This window comes from Vollenhovia emeryi, unplaced genomic scaffold (genome assembly GCF_000949405.1).
Source record: "Vollenhovia emeryi isolate VEMERY1.0 unplaced genomic scaffold, V.emery_V1.0 DF939127.1, whole genome shotgun sequence".
Taxonomy (NCBI): domain Eukaryota; kingdom Metazoa; phylum Arthropoda; class Insecta; order Hymenoptera; family Formicidae; genus Vollenhovia; species Vollenhovia emeryi.
In genome coordinates this window covers 3,230,747-3,248,974 of record NW_011967239.1, presented here as the reverse complement: position 1 = coordinate 3,248,974, position 18,228 = coordinate 3,230,747, and the positions used below count along the sequence as shown (strand labels likewise).

Genomic DNA, 18,228 nt, shown 5'->3' with positions numbered 1-18,228 from the left:
TCACTCACCTACGTGTCGTCACGTGCGTCTCCCTTAGGAAGGTGAAACGCCCGTTTCTCGCAGTATCGCAGGCTAGATCGTCCCAAATGATCTCGGCTTCGTGACCCAGAGTTCGAGCTATTTTTAGATGCCTCCCACTCGGTTTTGTACGTGCACATAGGCAATCCCCCCTTTGCCATCGGCATCCTGTTATTTCACCCGTTCACGACAAACACTGTCGCTTTTTATAGATATTTTTCTCAGAAGCCACGTTAGATCGTTCTTATTCATTATTTCAGATCCCGCAGCTTTATTTATTAAGACGAGTCATGTTTTACTAACCGTTTGTTAGGAAACTTTTTCCAACTTCTCGATAATTCATTTGCGAAATTTGGATTAATTATAAATGAAGTGACTCAAGAAAATTTGATGTTCGTATTTTTATATCGCTAATAACGCATTGGAGAATAATAACTTTTCTTATTTGATACCCCGCTTGAAATCAGCTGGTAAATGATGTGAACCACAATCGCCAGTATTATCTATTCGAATACACGATGCCAGATGTCTCCGAGACTACACTCGTGTGTTGTAAACGAAGAAAGAAACGTAGCATCTCAAGTAGATCACCGATGTTGAAGATTTAAGAGGATAATTCGGCGATCCATCAATCGACGAAATAAATTTCTCGCGTTGCAAAGAGGAGTCGTTAAGTGTTTATCTATTTATGTATACGCGCTCGAGGTATCAGGCGTGGCATATTATCGGCTCGGATAAACGTCATCGACAAACGGAGATCCTTGAATGAGTTTTCCGATAAAGTGACGGGGAATATGTACGCACCTATGTGATATGTAATGCCATAACGCGAATAATAGGTACATAACTGCGCGATCTCTCTGCGGCTGCAAAGGAACATCGTTGGTTATTTATAATATATCATTACTGCACACCTTTTACTTTGTTTATCTAAATAAAATATGGAAATGTCACGGTGCTCTTCGTCGCGCTTCGGTTGATAGAAAAATAAAATTGTAGGAAAATTAGCGGCGACTTTTTACCATAGCTCGTACTTCTTTGTACAGCACCATTACTATTATCACGAAGCTTTTCATTCATTTATTAACAATTATTCGAAACTCAAGGGTGAAATTTTATACGCAGTACGCTCGTCAAGTTTGTTTCGGTGCTCGCAAAGCGTACCTACAATTTTCCGAGAGCGGAGAGAATTATTTTTACATTCTTTTCAAGTAATTAACTTATACATTTTGTTCAAGTAAAATATCGCAAAGCTATCTACGTGAATTGCAATTGTCGCCGGCTCAAAAGACAAAACTACATGGGATTAAATGTAAATCGAGTTACCGGATCATTGCACGCGCATTTATCCCCGACCGTTGTTGATTGCGATTGCGTCAAAGCGGCGAGGAGATTGTTATACGTGATCAAGGTAGAAAGGGGGGAGACAGAGGGGCAGAGAAAGTGAATTATAAATCGTACTTGGAGTGACGGATAAAAGAGCAGTTCGACGATCTTGACAAACGCCCGGACACGAAGTCTAGGGGTAAAAATATCCCCGGGAGGGCCGCTTCGAGAGAACTTCTAAACGCGATGCACCGATACACACACAGTTGCGGGAGAGAGTACGCAGTTCTATATACTATATCGAGCGATACTCGACCGCGATTGACAGCGTCTCGTTAAAGTGATTTCATCCGGAGCGTATTATTCGTGGACGCAAAGACGATCGATCGTTCGCCGCCGCTCCGGGCGACAATATCCGTGGAATTTTTTTCGTCGACGGACGAAAACTGCATTCGCCTCTTAACAGGCAGCTCCGCTCGGCGATTTTGTTCATCCTTGTCGAATGCACTGCTCTGCACGAGGCATCGTGTCAATCGTTGTGACAATCAGATTCAAGGCACATGTAAATAAATGTGCAACGTACTTTTATGACGCGCGTAAAACTAAAGTTTTCCCTCCCCCTCTTTATACTGTTACTGCGACAAAGAGTGTAGGGAGGTCCAGGTTCAAACCCTGGCTGAGGTAATATTTTTCGCAATAAACTTTTTGTATTATTAAAGATGCCAGGTATGGTCAAGAAAACACCGAAGATGAAACTAAATTAAGGGGGGAGCCTACTTTAGAAGGCCGAAAATAATGTGTCTTTTAAGAATTTTTTTCTAAAGGAACAATAATGTTTAGGTTTGTAACACGGTTAGGATGTTTTAATATAACATTTGAACTACAGATGCAAATTTCTTCAATAAAAAAAAGTTACATTTTCACTAAGTAATTTAATGTTAACTTTCGTGCGTCGCCATCGGAGTGCGCCACTGTGTACAGCCTAGCGTTCTCAATTCTTGTCTAAATAAAAAAACCAAGTATATATTTAATTGTCATATAATTTTACCCTATGTAAACCAAAAAAAATTTTTGTAAGTAGAAAACTTCAAATTCTGTACGACTTTGAAGAAAAAGTAACGATTTTCTCGAGGCAATATCCATTCGTTTATGCAAAAAATAAATAGTTTAAAGTAACTTTTTATTAATTTTTGTGGTTTACCGAGGATGGTTGACTATTATCTAACTAAAAAACTTTGAACGAAGTTGATAGGTCAAGTAGTTTTTTCTTAATCGTGTACACAAAATTAGAGAACTCCGATGGCGACGCACGAAAGTTAACATTAAATTACTTAGTGAAAATGTAACTTTTTTTTATTGAAGAAATTTGTATCTGTAGTTCATATGTTGTATTAAAACATCCTAAACGTGTTACAAACCTAAACATTATTGTTCCTTTATAAAAAAATTCTTAAAAAGACACATTATTTTCGGCCTTCTAAAGTAGGCTCCCCCCTTAAATATGTTGTTTCCCCCCGATTGCAATTCAGATATTTAATTTTCCCAAAAGCCTATCATGAATCATTATCAATTAGCACTAGCCACAATGTGCTGCAACAATCACATATATGTAGGTCGTAAAAAACCCAGTTGTGCCCTTGTTTTCATTACAAGTGTAATCTCTGTGAAACAATAGCCGCTTAAATTAGCAGGTAATCTACCGAAGCAGAGCTAACCGAGGCTGTCGGCGCAGCTGCGCCTAAATCCGATCACAGATTTCGAGCACTCGCACTCTCGATCGAGTGTCGCGCGAGGCATGCAAATCGAGTCGCGGCGCGATATGCGCCCGCGGGAATTCACGCGCCTCGACAGCTGCGACGGTTTTCGGTGACTCCGAAACTGTTCGCGAATTTTCGGTGAATCATTTATTCGCAACGGCCAAAGAATCTCTGCTGCATAATTCAGGAAACGCCCAAGTTCGCAGAGGCGACACGAAGCGAGATATACAGCACGCGCATACGTGTATGTCGCGTACGGAAGACGCGGACGAAAGGATTAACGGACAATGCGGAGCCGCGGATAATCGAGGCCGGTATCAAGGGAATAACGGGAGAAATCTCGGGATCAATCTTGGTTAAATGCTACGAGCGCAAGTTGGAAGGGTCGGATAATGATGCTTTGAAGATTTGCCCCGTGCACTTTGGATGCGGATTATGCATTAGCTTTGATTGCATGTATATAAAGGATCTACGTTAATGTTTAATGGCATGGAATATGTAGGACGTATTAATCCCGAATTACTTTGACGCATTAAATTATTACGAAACTTGTTTTCATCTTTCTAATTTATATATAATGTGTGCGATACGTAGAAATATATATGATTTTCAAGTCGTAAAGTAATAGTGTGGCGAGACGGGACGAAAAAGGAGGCGTACGCCCCGTAATTGGTCGAGCCGCGAAGTAATCCTTATCATTTTTTAAATATTTCGTACTTAAATTAACCGCGGGATTAATTTGATGCTCATTTGATTATGCGCTTTCACGCGTTTAATTTACATATTTACGATTTATCCGTCCCGCCCTGCGTTGAAGAAAACGTAAAATATGGTATTGTTTAATTGAAAAGCTGGATAAATTAAATATCGATAAAAGAAATTGAATTTTCCCTCCCGTGTGATAATAGACCGTTGTTACGATTCGCGTTCCAAGGTATCAACGGCGCATACATCGCCGTCGTGGACTTAGTAGAATTACGCGAAATGCTAGAAACTGTATGACTCATCTCTAGTTACGTGCCTCATTGCTATCTATAAATCTACGCGAAGGCACGCCTATTGCATTCTGTTTCGTCATTCTGAATCACAGGGGCCCGTCGCACGCGGATCGCGAATTTCACGAATCATTGCGTCGCGAATAATTACCAGACAAGATCACCTGTCTCTGCCGATTTAAATAATTTGCACAGTGATATACGCGCGTTCCCTTTCCCTTTCACCAAGTTGAGTGGAGTTATGCCGCGAGATGCGCCGTTTGCTCCCAAGAACAATGCCTCGAGGACAAAGTGGCTCGAACAAAACGCGGCGTAACGAGATACGCGGTGGAATATTTCGTGCGCGAGGTGATACAATTCGTTGCCGAGGCATTCCGCGGCATTCTGAGCGGAATCGCATTGTGGCTCAAAGTAGAGACGGTAGAGGCGATTAGATCACAGACAAGTTCACGATGTGTCGCGACACGAGGTAGGACGAGGCGAGAAACTCGCCCGTAGGTAGAGCTTTCTAGTATTTAGGCACACTAAATATAGCGCGGACTCGGCTGTAAATCCCAGGCCCCGCGGTCTCTCTCTCTCTCTCTCTTGCAACCGTTGCGACGTTTCTTTCGGACGAACGTGTTGCCCGACGACGAAGGTTGTTTGGGCATCCGTCGCGGCGATGGACGTGCTCGCGACGTAAAGCGTTGGGTTTCTCTGCGACACTTTCAGTGATTTCTCAGACGAGCAAGAAACGTCAATTTAATGACAATCAAAAATATATCTCATCTTACAGACGTTATTAATTCTCCTGTTTGTACTGATAAAGGCCTGATGGCAAGTCGAAACGTCTACATATTGTGAATGTTTTAATATATAAACACAGCGCTAACAACCGGCGTTGGCTCTTTCGCCTCTATTTATTTATATTAAAAGATATATGCTTTAATATAAAATAGCAAAATAATATTGTTTTAAAAAGTAAACAAGAGTCCGTGATGCGTGGGACTCAAGCGAGAAAGAGTGTATTAAAATTGGTTAATGATGAACAATTATACACACCACGTTATATGAAATATAACAAAATAAAAGTAAATTTATTAATAATTTCGTACGTGTAAATAAAATATATTATTTATATTTGTATATTTTTAATGATATAATTTTTTGTAAATCTTTCCTAATTGAATACCGTTTTATTTTCGATTCTTGCGCGAGCGTTTAGCAAAGTGTCACTTTGGAAATTTGTTGTTTACAGGGACTTTAAACAAATATTTTAACGTGGCCGTGTCCACCTGGAAAAGAGATGGTCGTCTGTTCCGGAATTATCCTATCAGTCGAGATTCGGTTTCAAAGGGCCATCGTGCTTTTTGCGCAGCGTGAATTAACGGCGCGGTCGATGGAGAGCCACGGATTTACGGGACGGATCGATCACGCCGACTTTTAAACACAGGTCTCGCGTGCTTTTTGCGGCAAGAAAATTGTTCGAAAAGCCGACGCGCTCGTTAAATCGCGAAGAATTGTCCGTCGCAGCGGCGGATCCTCTCCACGAGCGATTTATTGTGCGCGATAGCGGGATTACGGGAGTCGGGAAAGCATCGTTCGTATCGTAACGCGAACGTTACAATAGTAACGTTACCTATTGATTTTTATCACGAGTAATTGTCGCGTTGCCGCGTGCGATCTACGTTCAATTTACGGGGGGGGATTTGCCGTTTCCGGCGGAGGAACTTGGAAAGGGTGGAATAAATGTGCCTTTAGATAATGCGTCCCGCAATTTTTTACCGCGATCATGTTTGCTTAATGCGAGTGTCTTATCTCTCGTTTGCATCATCCTGCAATCAATAATACTGATGCCGTGAGAGATAAGGAGAGAATTCGCGATTTAATCGTAATAAAAAGGAACAGAAACAGTCAATTGTCGGTGGGATACAAATTTCTAATGCGAAGGATGTGCGGGAGGAATGAGATAATCTTCCTATTGTTTGAAAATATGAAAACCGAAGGTGTAACCGCGTGAATCTCGGAGGCGAATTAATCTTATTATTCCATTAACGGCGTAACAAATTTTCGGCCGCTACCGACGTTTCTCGCAATTGAGAGAAATAAATGACCAGATTTCCTAGAGAGAACGCCGCGGCTGATAGGTAGAGAGGCTGCGCCCGAAATAATCGAGTTCTTTTCATTCGGCAGCCCCCGTTATCTTTTTATTGCACCCACGGCGCAATCGAAAGCCCGCGCCGCTGTGCATTATCCTTCCTAGATTGGGGGCTGCACCCCCAACGCATTGTACACGATAGCTACGTACTGGCGGATTTACACTGTCAAAGGTATAATTGCGTCGTTTGAGAGCAGCGGATTCCCGAATTGGAATATTCCTCTTTTTTCATAAAGATTGCGTGGGACCGTTGATTTTGCGCGTCTGTTCGGTTTTCTACCCCCCCTCTTTTTTATGCGATATTTAATCTACTCTCTTCTTTCCATGCGTTACATCTCGCTGGAAGTCCTAATCTTATTACGCATATTAAAGCCATGATAATATTAGCAGCCGACCTGTAAAATGACACGAAATAATCAAAGGGACTCGTTCTCCTCCACTTACATTCAAATGCCAAAATTATTTCCACTGCAATATGAAGCGCAAAGCTAAATGTTACATCTTCGGAAGTATCGGTATTACGCGTTTTGGGAATGCTCTCGCGAGAATGCACATTGGCTGGCGCGCGCTTGTGAATGCATCGCGGCGCTAGCTCATGAATAATTACAATTTATAGGATACTCGCCGCGATGCACCCGCGGTCGAAAGGGTTCTCTCTCTCTCTCTCTTTCTCTCTGTGATCCCCTCTCATGAAACCGACCTTTCGTCGCAGGTCACGGAGGGAGCTTCGTAGCAGCCCAGTGCCGTAGCATGCCGGCGAGCTGCAGCGCGTGGTGGTGCGCCTCTGAGAGACCGCGTCGATCGGCGTCGATCGCCGCCATCTGCGTGGCTAGGCACCAATTCCTGGAGCATCGTCGTAGGAGAAGAAGAAGAACGTGCGATCGTCGTCGTAGCACAGGAAGCACGGAGCTCGATACCAGCGACCGATGAGCGCGGGGGGGGATGGGGGCTCGGCGTTGGGCCCACCTGCTCGGCTGCCGGGGGCCCAGCCGATTGCCGCGACCCCCTACATCGCGACCCCCCCCAACGCCGGCCAGCAGCTTAACGTCGGTGGCGCGACGGATGCGAGCATGCAACCGCCGCCGTCGCAGACGGGCCCCGGGGCCGCCGGCGCAGCCTCCAAGTCGGCCCAGAAGAGGCCCGTCAGACGGGGGGGTAAGCCGCCACCCGACAGACCTGTACGGGCGCTCTTCTGCCTGGCCCTCACGAACCCTCTTAGGAAGATGTGCATCAGCGTCGTCGAGTGGAAGTATCCTTTTGCTCTCGCGTGCTTCTTTCGTAATTAGCGCGATAATTGCCGGCCTCCGATGGCAGAGAAATTAAATATCAAAGTTCAGAGATCGCGTCCGATATCAACGATATTTGCGAACCTGACATTAATAACGTTGCGTTTGACATTAAACCGCTACTCTCCAGATTGACCCTAATTCCACGTTCGGCGCGATGTTGATACTAGGGTCAATATCGGTGACAATCTGCGACAAAAGGGTTAACGCGCGAATGATCACCCTGCTGTTTTCCTTAATCGCCTCGATTTTATCAACGTCATTTCGCAGACCCTTCGAATGGCTCATCCTTATGACGATATTTGCCAACTGCGTCGCTCTGGCCGTTTACACGCCGTATCCTTCTGGCGATTCCAATCTGACCAACCAATACTTGGTGAGTATTTCACAGGATATATTTTCTACTTAGCTAGTGCATAATTGTCACTCTCGTTTTTAAGAATGTTTAGTGTCTCCCGAGATTTTTATGTCTAACAACAAAATATTCCTAACGTGCACCTGTACGTGCAAAAATAGAAACCTCGAAAAGGGCTAAAAATAATCGCGAGCGAATAGCAATCATCTCGTTATAAATGGCGCCGCCGGGAATTCCTTTGTGCGACTTCGTCGAATGTGAAATAAAGCAATTTTACTGATTGTAATATGTACACATATATATGTATATACACGCGCGCGCGTATGTGTGTCTAAATCGAAGGGTGCCTCCTGCAACAATAAGAGTTCCGTTCAACGAACCACACAAACCTCTATCGAGTTATCGATTCCGAGACGGCATGCAGGGTTGGTGGCATGAAACTTATTCGAGCTGAAAGTTCAATAATTGTTCAATCTTGCTCAACATCGGCGTGTATGCTGTCCCGGCGCACTATAATCGGAAAACACAATTCACATGTAAGCCGCTTTAGGACAATTAATCGAGACTATTCCCCTTGGACACTTCGAAAGTCACTTATAATTACCGATATTCGGAAGCTGCTCGAGGCCCGCGAGCTTCGCAGATAAGACTCACGGATATTCGTGGTAAGCGACAGAACTTACATAGGGATTGTCCATTCGCCTGTACGATGTACAGAGAGGCTGCTCGATAACAACTCGAAATTCAGTTTTGCATCATATTATGCGCGTGCTAAAGTGGGATCGCGTCGTTGTCGTGCCTTGCTAAAGGGTGTGACTTCGTTTTGCGTCACTCAAAGGGCATCCCTTGCGCTAATTAATACCGAGAGGAAACTTTGCTGAGATTAGGCCAACGGGAAATTCGCGGAAGGCTACCTGTGTAAACTGTGACAGCTTAACGTTAATTATCGAACGTAAAAATATTGATTTGTACGAGCTCATTAATTCAACTTCAAAGGCAGCTTTTGCCAAGATTGAGAGGGAGAACAAATATACTTCTAGAACGGTCAAGTGAAAGACGTAAAAATTGTTTCCAACTTGGAGTACACGATGGTACGCACACACATCTGACTTTGAGACAGTTGACATTGTGCGTTCGAAGTATATTTAAATTTTTAATAATTAAACAGCAAATTTCTTTTTTAAGAATTTTTTCCTAGATATTAAAATCTTGTAAAATTGTGTACTCTATTAGTTGATTTTTTACATAACATTTTTCTACACGTTGTCGCTCTCTTAGCGTCCCCGGAGAAACGGGAAACGAGGAACAACGCCTCTGGGAGTAGATTCGAATTCAGTCGCAAACTCTAAAAAGTCGCAAATCTTAAGATCAATCTCTAGTTCTTTAAAAACTTTTTCAAACTTGTCCGCCCGACTCAATCGAGGTAAAACTTCGGCAACTTCGCTGTCTTTTATCGCCACGAGATTATGAAACTGTATTAGAAATTCGCAATATGTGTAGAGTTCCGGAGCACATGAACATTTTCATCAATATCTATTATTTCTTAAGTAATTAAAAATGTAAAATGGCATTGAGCATTTATTACAAACACTATCTTTTAATTATGAAGCCAACAATGTCGACCGATCGTAATATTTAATTATAAAATAATTACAATTTTACTGTTAAAAGGATGCCGAAAGTTCAACTACTTTCTTTCTCTCCCTTTCCTCGCAAGTATTAACTTACTGTAGGTAGAGTAGCAGTTGCGAAATGAATACGAGATTTGCGGGACAAATCGAACCAGTTTAATCTCTCACGGGCGATAAAATATTCGTTAGTCGAACGCGATCCTGCATTTAACATCGCAGCGACGAATCTATTATTCGGCAAGTACACTCGCGTAATATCTACCTTCCTGGCCTTACCACCTGCTCTTCTCATATTTCGCTCGTAAAGCGGACATGTGTATTAACCCTCGTGTGACCAAGTAGAAAATTGCGCGCGGTGCAGATGCAATACTGCAATGCATTTTCTAATGAAAAATATCACCGTAATAACGAAACGTATATGAAAGCATGATTTGAAGAAGAGATAGATATGTAATTAATTAAAAGGGATTAATTCGTGTTTATGGAAACGGACTTTAGAGAATAAAGCTGACGAGACAGATGCAAAATTTTACCGCATTAAGATTCCTTTTCCTTTCATGTCGCCTCTCGAATAACGTTATTTAGTCTATCAAAATCAATTGTGACGAGTTATTCTTATTCCCATTAAGTGTAGAGTTGAATAAAGCAACGAGTGGCATGTACTTTTCAGTGAAAAAAAACACTACGAGGTAAACGCTTGAAATCTGACGAGAGTAAGTCCTCGAGTTCGTCCAAAGTGCTAGATAATATTCACGCTCATAAGAGGATGACAAATTCGCAGTGGAGCAAGTAATAAAGTATACGAGAAGGCAACGCGACCGCCATTGAAACTTTCTCGAAAGGGTTCCTCATATTCTACTTTATATTCCACCTCGCGTCTTCAAAGTGATGTAACGGCGCCCACGTGTCACGCATCGGCGAGCAACACGGGCGGCCGGCGGTATAATGCGCGCTCGAGCCTATTTCAGCGGGTCAATAATCGATCGATTTTGGAAATTAAACGTAATGGATGCCGCGCAGGGGGAAAGGAGAGAGAGAGAGAGAGAGAGAGAGAAAGAGAGAGGGTTCGTGTCCTCTCTGTGGTCGCGTTCGCGCCTTTCAGCTTCCCTTTTAACATCCACCACCCCTGTGCGCCTTCTCCGCGCAGCGGCTTTTTTCTCTACCTCTGATGTGTACAAGCGAGCGCTCTTCAGCCTTATTTTTAACCCACCGCTTCTTCCTTTTGTTTCGCCTGTTTTTCTCACCAAGGCCTGTGCCGTTCTTACCCTGCCCGCCGCCACCATAACGTCATGCGTCGATTAACCCTTTTGCGCGACAGCCGGCGATGCTACTATTGTCTATGAGTCATGCCAAGGAGCGATCGAGATCGAAAAACTGACCCTACACTTGCCAATGTACTTCATAAAAATTTTCTCTCTGAATAAAATATATTACTGCACTCTTCACATTTTGTTACACTATATCATTTCCTTCTTCATAAGTTCTTGTATATTCGTTGAAATTACAACAAATCTCTATGCGTCGTACGACTATCAATTTTATCATTTTATCTTGCATAATCATCTGTTATTGAAAAAGAAGATACACGAAGACAAGTATTAAAGCTCTAAAGTATTATATAACTGACATTAAAAATAATTTCCGTCCTTCAGCTAGTCAAAATTTAGATTTTGTCAAAGTCCTTGCTAGCAGTTGCTGGCCTAATCAGGGTGAGAGATTTTCCAAGGAAGAAGAGAGCAACAGGTTACGCAATTTGCGTTCGTAAAAAAATAAATTTCAAGTCCCTGGAAAAAGTATCGGTGCGTGTTGACACTCCTTTCCCCAGGCAGTTTAATAGCGATCACGTTCTTGTCGTAACTCGCCGTAATCCAACTGCAACCGCAACGCTCGTGCTTTAAATGTTTAACGAAGACGTCCGTGTACGTGCGCGTGAAACATTGTCTTCTCGGTCTCGTGCGTTTTTAATTGCCGCCCGCCGCCATTTGTCTCCGCCGCTTGCTTTAATTGCCACCTCCGTTGACGCCGACGTGTCGCAGGGTCAAAATTGCGAAAGTGTCTTATCGCTCGACGCTTATCAATCAAGGTGGCCTCTTTCCGGCGCTAAGACGGCAGCGCACGGGAGGCCTTTCTATTTCTAACTTTCCTCAAAGGCTCTTTTAGAAGGCGATCGATCTACGCCCGTGCATCTCCCTTCATATTTTTCACGGCGATTTTTCCTCTGGTGTTGCAGGAGAAGATAGAGTACGTTTTTCTTGTGATTTTTACGGTGGAGTGCGTGATGAAGATCATAGCTTACGGCTTCGTCGCGCATCCAGGAGCTTACCTCCGCAACGGCTGGAACTTGCTGGATTTCACGATAGTCGTGATTGGGTGAGTACATTAACCTTGAAACCCCACGTTTTTCTCCCCTTCATCTATAAACGGATCTAGGCCTTCTTTGGATAGACTTTAAAGCGCAATCGATTGAATCTCTCTGTTGGACAACTACGCTAAATTATTACAATAAAATTGAATATGCGAATGTATGTAATAACTCTTCTCCACTTTTTATTCGCCGCCACATTTCTCAAGAGAGATTAGCCCTCGGGCATTTTTCCCCAGACTCATCTGTCTTCCCGTCCGGACTTCGTAATGAACGGGGGGGAAAATTGCTTAAAAATCATGGTCTTGTAGCATCATAATAATATCCCCGACGTCGTTTTATTATAAACGCGCTTTTCCCGAAATTCAACGAGCGGTGGGCGAGGGTCGACAAAGATAGCACCTAACAATCTATATCGAGTGCAAGTTAATTGGACCAATGCCGACGTAATCGATAATACGTGGCGATCATATACACTTTGACGGTGGATAGTTTGCACCTGCTGATGTCTTCCCAATGCACACACTGTCGATGACGTTCGATGAACGCTAAGGCGCAGCGACAAGTAGTACAACTCGAGCTTCATGTTCGCTTATCGCAGATGTAACATTGAGCACAACGACGAGCGAGTTACTTTCGTGAAATCTAGAGTACATTTTCAATAGAACTAGAAATAAATATTTGACAATTCCACAATAATTCCGTTTTACGAAAGGTGGCGAAAAATGTCGGCAGTGCTTGTCATAGCAGCCTAAAAAACGCTTTATCAGCAGAGCTTTAATATTTATAAGAGTTAAAAGCGAGTCTCATAAATAATAAAGTGATTTCGCTCTTTATATATCGATTATACTGGAAGCACCTAAACAAAGTTACTCTGCGCGGAGTTATTGTATTTTTGTGTTTTCGTGTACATATTAAAAAAAAAAACGCGAACTGAAAATTGTGAAACTCCGCGCTGCGAGTAAACACGGGTGCCGCGTGTCGTATTTATTTCATAAAAACGCGAGTGCGCGCGAGAGCGTCTGAAGCTACGGAAATAAAATTGATTTAAACGCCGAGCCTGAACGAACGAGTCGGTCGGGCCATGTATTTCGCGAGGCATAAATAAAGTGAAATTGACGGTGCCGCTGAACGAGAGCGAAGACGGCGGCGCCGGAAGGAAGGAAATATTACCCGAAAATCCCAACCCCGCGTTGGTGCGACCAAATGTCTCGACCGTCGAACCGAATTAGCCCACGAAGCCATAGATGGGAAATCAGCGAAATAATTCCACGCGCGCGTCCGGCCGATCGGTCGACGTAATGTCGCGGCTCATGCGTGTAAATTAAATCCAGCCGGATATAACAGCGCGCGGATCGGAGATTGAAATTTTACGAGTGCCGCTTAAGTCGATAATGCTCTAACAGGTCTGCCCCTTTTCACATGGTCGAGCGCTGATAACTCTCACCGCAATTAATACTTCGCGGATTGGTTCCACACGTGGGATTTAAATTCCCGACTGCTGAATCGCGTATGCGCGGTAGTTCTTGGAATTTTCCCGTCTCATTTTCTTCAAAGTAGTAATATCATGTTCCTTCAACGTTTCGCGAAGAGAAAAAAGAAGAAAAATATAGACCCGCGGCAGTTTTGCTAGCGAAGGGTATCAAAATTCATTAAATGCGACATTTCTTGCGACGCAAGTGGAACGGTACCATACAAGTCATCCGAGTATCGACGCAGGGTCTCGATACGTCTTTATGCAACTGTTACTACCACGATACCATGACGAACTATATATACGTGACGTAAATAATGGTACCCTATTTACGCGCGATCATCGATTTTTACGGGACAAGGGGATGAGAGAACCCCGCACGCGTACGCGCGCGCGTTCGCGTAAAACACCGAGGAGTTTGACAAACAGAGCATGTCGGCCGACCCTCCACTACCCGCCTCTTTTCGCGGTTAATGATCCGAGCGATGCGAATTTATTTCCGCGCGCGAATTCTTCGCAAAGTCTATCCCAGATTACGGCGGACTCGGATCGACAGGCGTAACTACTTGTTTCGGAGGCGAGCATTTCGCGTATACCCGACTTGCCATCCGATAACTTTATCATTTTCGGTTAACGACACGGCGAATCGATCCATCTTAATGTCCCACGGGAGAGAACATCCGGCACATCTATTTCTCCTACCCCCTCCCCCCCCCCCCCCCCGAATCGGCCATTACGCGGGGGCCATTATTCAAATGACATGGAACTTAATGCACGAGGAAAATGCAGCCGCCGGTAACATTTGAAATTGTCTCATCCGATGCGATCGTTTCCTTCCGGCTGACGGTTCACCCTTCATCTCGGCTCGTTTACGATAACGTCACGCTCGTCGAGCGTTCGCGCGAACATCGTAATTTAAAGGCGCGACATGAAAGATCGCACGCGTCGGAGACAAAAAGATATTAGAAAGCAGTATTTCTTGTTTTTTTAGCAGTCTTGTTGGGAAAATTTTTTCTTTGCCCCCCCCCCCCCGTACCCTCCCTCTCCCTTTTTATGCCTCGTAAATGTTCTCGTAAATGCCGCCACACGGTGTTTATAGTGCTATTAGCCTTGGCACATAAAGCTCTTTTCTTCAGGGACAAATTACGTGCCGGGAAAATGACTTTCGCAGCCTTCATTATCAAGTCCCCATTTTATCGCCCAGTCGTTAATCCCCGTCTGTTGCATAGAAATATTTCTTGCGTTTCTTCTTGCAGAATGATAAGCACGGTGTTGACGGCACTCATGAAGGAGGGTTTCGACGTCAAGGCCTTAAGGGCGTTTCGCGTTCTGCGTCCTCTCAGGCTGGTTTCCGGTGTTCCAAGTAAGATCTCCCGTTCATAAGCTCGATGTATACGCGATTGAACGACTGCATTCGCATATGAGAGAGAACGTATTAAAAATTAAGGCAAATCCGGACACAATTTACGAGTGAAGCGTTGAGACGAAATCGTAGTTCTTCCGCACAAATATATTTTAGGCATTTAAAGGATTAATCAGAATGATGCGCATAATTGAGATAAAACTTGATTCATTTGCATAGGTCTTCAAGTGGTCCTAAACTCCATTTTGCGGGCGATGGTACCACTTTTGCACATTGCTTTGTTAGTTCTGTTCGTCATTATCATTTACGCCATCATCGGCCTCGAGCTGTTCTCCGGGAAGATGCACAAAACGTGCCGGCACAACATATCCGGTAAGTGTGTGTGTGTAAAGATTTCCCCGATAAACATTTAATAAACGATGCAACAACGTTCCCATGGCAGTCGCGGATCGATGCTCTTAAATTTCTGTTATATCCTGTTATCTTTCTAGGTTTAAGCTCTTCAGAGAAATTCAATTTTAGCTATATTTCTAAACGTTAATTTCCAACTAGTTTATTTGATCGCATCACTAAAAATTAACTATGCATTGCATTTAACGTGTATATTCCGTGTTAAATTCTTTATAAAATTTAAGATTATTGCTTTCTGAAATAAATGTTTATCTTCGAGAGATTCTATAGTGATATATTGTGTGTATAGCCAGTTCATGTGACTTTTCTAAGATAAACTACAGTTTCCGTTTTTCGTATAAAAAAAATAGAATGTTCATTTATAAGACTACGAATTCTCCAGTAATTATGACATCCAAATTACGTCGAGACATTCTGATGCTGGTCTTGATACACAAGAAATTTATCTGCATTTGCTCTTCATCCATTATCCAAGCGGTCGTAAAAAGTTAACGAGATCGGCGATGCGAAAGTCGCGGCACTCATTGAATTATTGAGTGGATATTCCTGAGGGTTGGCTCTTGGTGATTAGAACGAAAAAATCGGACACGATGGAACCGGGGAGGAGGGAAAATCTGGCGAAGACCCCGAGGGGAACTCCCGGCTTAGCCTCGAAACACACTTTCCGCCGGGACGGCTATTTTAGATATGATTCAACCGAGACACGGACGCGAAACTATACTAATTATTATTAGCGCGAGAGGTGCGCGCGCGCGACTTGCTTGCCCCTTGCGCGACGAACAGCTGATTCATAGGAATGCGTAAAATAACGTGTGGATGTTGCCGAGCCCGGGCGATACGAACGCTTTGTGACGGAGAGAAAGCAACGAGAGAGAGAAGAGGTTGCTTTGCAATGCTCTCGCCAAACTTGTTTCTTGTAAAGCTGAAATTCTTTAGCTTTTGGTTTCCCTGTTTACATAAAAAAATCTTCCAAGTTTAATTACAATTAAATGACTAGGAATGATAATTTTATTTATGTTGAAATAATTTGTATTAATTAGTTAATGGTCTTGTTACTTGTGTACGTGCTGTACAATCGTTTTTATGTAGACACACAAGACATTGCAGAGAAGAAAACGTTAATTTCAACAATCAATTAGAATAATTACTTTGTCTAATTAATTTATATTAATTAATCGGTACTTTAGTTGCGCTTTCGATATTTCTCTGCCCTATATTTACGTGCTATTAATAGGCAAGCCAATTAGCTAGCAATTATGTCTATTATTTTAATTTTGATAAGAGACACAGATACAATTTGCTGTGCTGGCGGCGTCAGCCCGATACAATTTAAAGTTTAACAGAGCAACGAGTTTGACAGAGCTTCTTTCTTTAATCGACCTACGTACATTCTTACGGAAAAGCGCGAGACAGAAAGGCCGATAAATCGCCTTAGTGCTAGTGGAGAAAGGTGCTGGTCTCCAACTGCTCTGCATAAAGTATACGTAGAAAAATGTGCAAACATTTGAACGTGTCATTATGATACGTTAAACTCGTTTGCTCAACGACCCGAGCCAATTAGAAGTTTCCGCGTGGAATGCCGACCTTATTCCGCGACCGCCGTTATCCCGCCGGGATTAAAAATTCGATTCCCCTTTATATCGCAGGCGAGATAATGGACGAACCAAAACCATGCGGCCCCGGTGGCTTCCAGTGCTCTCGGGTTGGACCCAACTATCACTGCAGCAAGCTATTCTGGGAGGGCCCTAACTACGGCATCACGAATTTCGACAACTTCGGTCTGGCCATGCTCACGGTCTTCCAATGCATCACTCTCGAGGGTTGGACAGACGTGCTTTATAATGTAAAATCACTGCACGCGTAATCATTCATATAATAATCTAATCAAGTAATAATAACTCAATGGAGAAAAATGCAGATGCTGATAGCATTTTGTATTAATTCGCATTATGTACATTAAATAACTATTAAGAAATCTGAAAGGAATCCTCGGAAATTCTAATTCAGGAGGCCAACACTCAAAATTGAGCTGTAGCGCCATACTATTTTTTAGATACCTTAATTAAGCAGCGACTTTATCCATTTACATTTGTTTTGCAAAACATGTACATATACTGTCGATTTTATTATTTAAATACTAAAAAAAGAGAACAAGCAGAATCCTTCGACAAGCCAAAACTTTACGTGGTTGTGTTTCATCCAGATCGAGGATGCGATGGGAAGTTCGTGGCAGTGGATATACTTCATTTCGATGGTCATCCTTGGGGCTTTCTTCGTCATGAATCTAATTCTCGGTGTGTTGTCCGGGTAAGTGTCGAGAAAAATTTTGTTCTACGGACAGCGTCGCGGAAAAGCTAAATCGAGGATTGCAGTTCTTATTTGATTAATTAAATCTTACGAAATAATAAATCAAATATCATGTACTTAATCTACGTACAGCTGCGATGTTTACCGATACAATGAGATAATAAGCCTTCGAATTTCCGTGACTCCTGAGTGATTGTTTAAGGACCGGTTTAATTCAGTGAAACGGCTTGCGATATCTATCTGTGCGAAGTTCTGCAATCCTTGACGAAGGGGATAGAAGGAGGGAAACGGGATGAAATATAAAAATATCTCTTTCTTAGGTTGATACCTACATATATACACGCACACACTCCGTTGCGTATCGGTAAAGGATGCGCGGCTAATCGAGGCGTGAAAACGGTATCGATGACAAGCGCGATTTAACTTCCTTCCCTTTTTACGTTTTATCCGCCGCTCAACGCCGCGCGCGCAAACACTCTGATTATCGCAAAATGCACGTTTGAAATGCATTTCGAAAACTGCTCGAAGTCAAAATGTCGATGAAACGCTACAAATAGATGTTTCTTACCTCGAGATTCAATTTAAAAAAATCGGATAAAATTAAGTTAAAAACGGACTACGAAATTTTCTGTATAAAAATTCATGTCGGAATGGTATCAAACGTATTATCGAAATGCGCGTTCATGAAAAGACTTTATTCCTAGGATAATTAGATCCTTAGTGGCACGGATCGATTTCGTTCCACTTGCCACATAAAAGAGGAGAGACTATGAACGTCGGAGGAGGAGCGTTTCACTGGATGTTTC

The 18,228-nt window shown here is 43.0% G+C and overlaps 1 protein-coding gene across 2 annotated transcripts in view; it reads left to right on the top strand.

Moving 5' to 3' along the window:
• Positions 1-7,159: 7,159 nt before the first annotated feature.
• Positions 7,160-18,228, top strand: part of LOC105568891 (muscle calcium channel subunit alpha-1) — a 41,174-nt gene continuing 30,105 nt past the window's right edge. The window contains exons 1-7 of one of the 2 annotated variants that reach the window (XM_012024908.1): positions 7,160-7,482; positions 7,790-7,895; positions 11,736-11,875; positions 14,598-14,704; positions 14,924-15,076; positions 16,762-16,958; positions 17,319-17,422. In XM_012024908.1, coding sequence (XP_011880298.1) covers positions 7,160-7,482; positions 7,790-7,895; positions 11,736-11,875; positions 14,598-14,704; positions 14,924-15,076; positions 16,762-16,958; positions 17,319-17,422 — 1,130 coding nt within the window. Of the gene's footprint in view, positions 7,483-7,789; positions 7,896-11,735; positions 11,876-14,597; positions 14,705-14,923; positions 15,077-16,761; positions 16,959-17,318; positions 17,423-18,228 lie in introns of those variants that run through there. The other variant, XM_012024909.1, reaches the window with a different exon arrangement.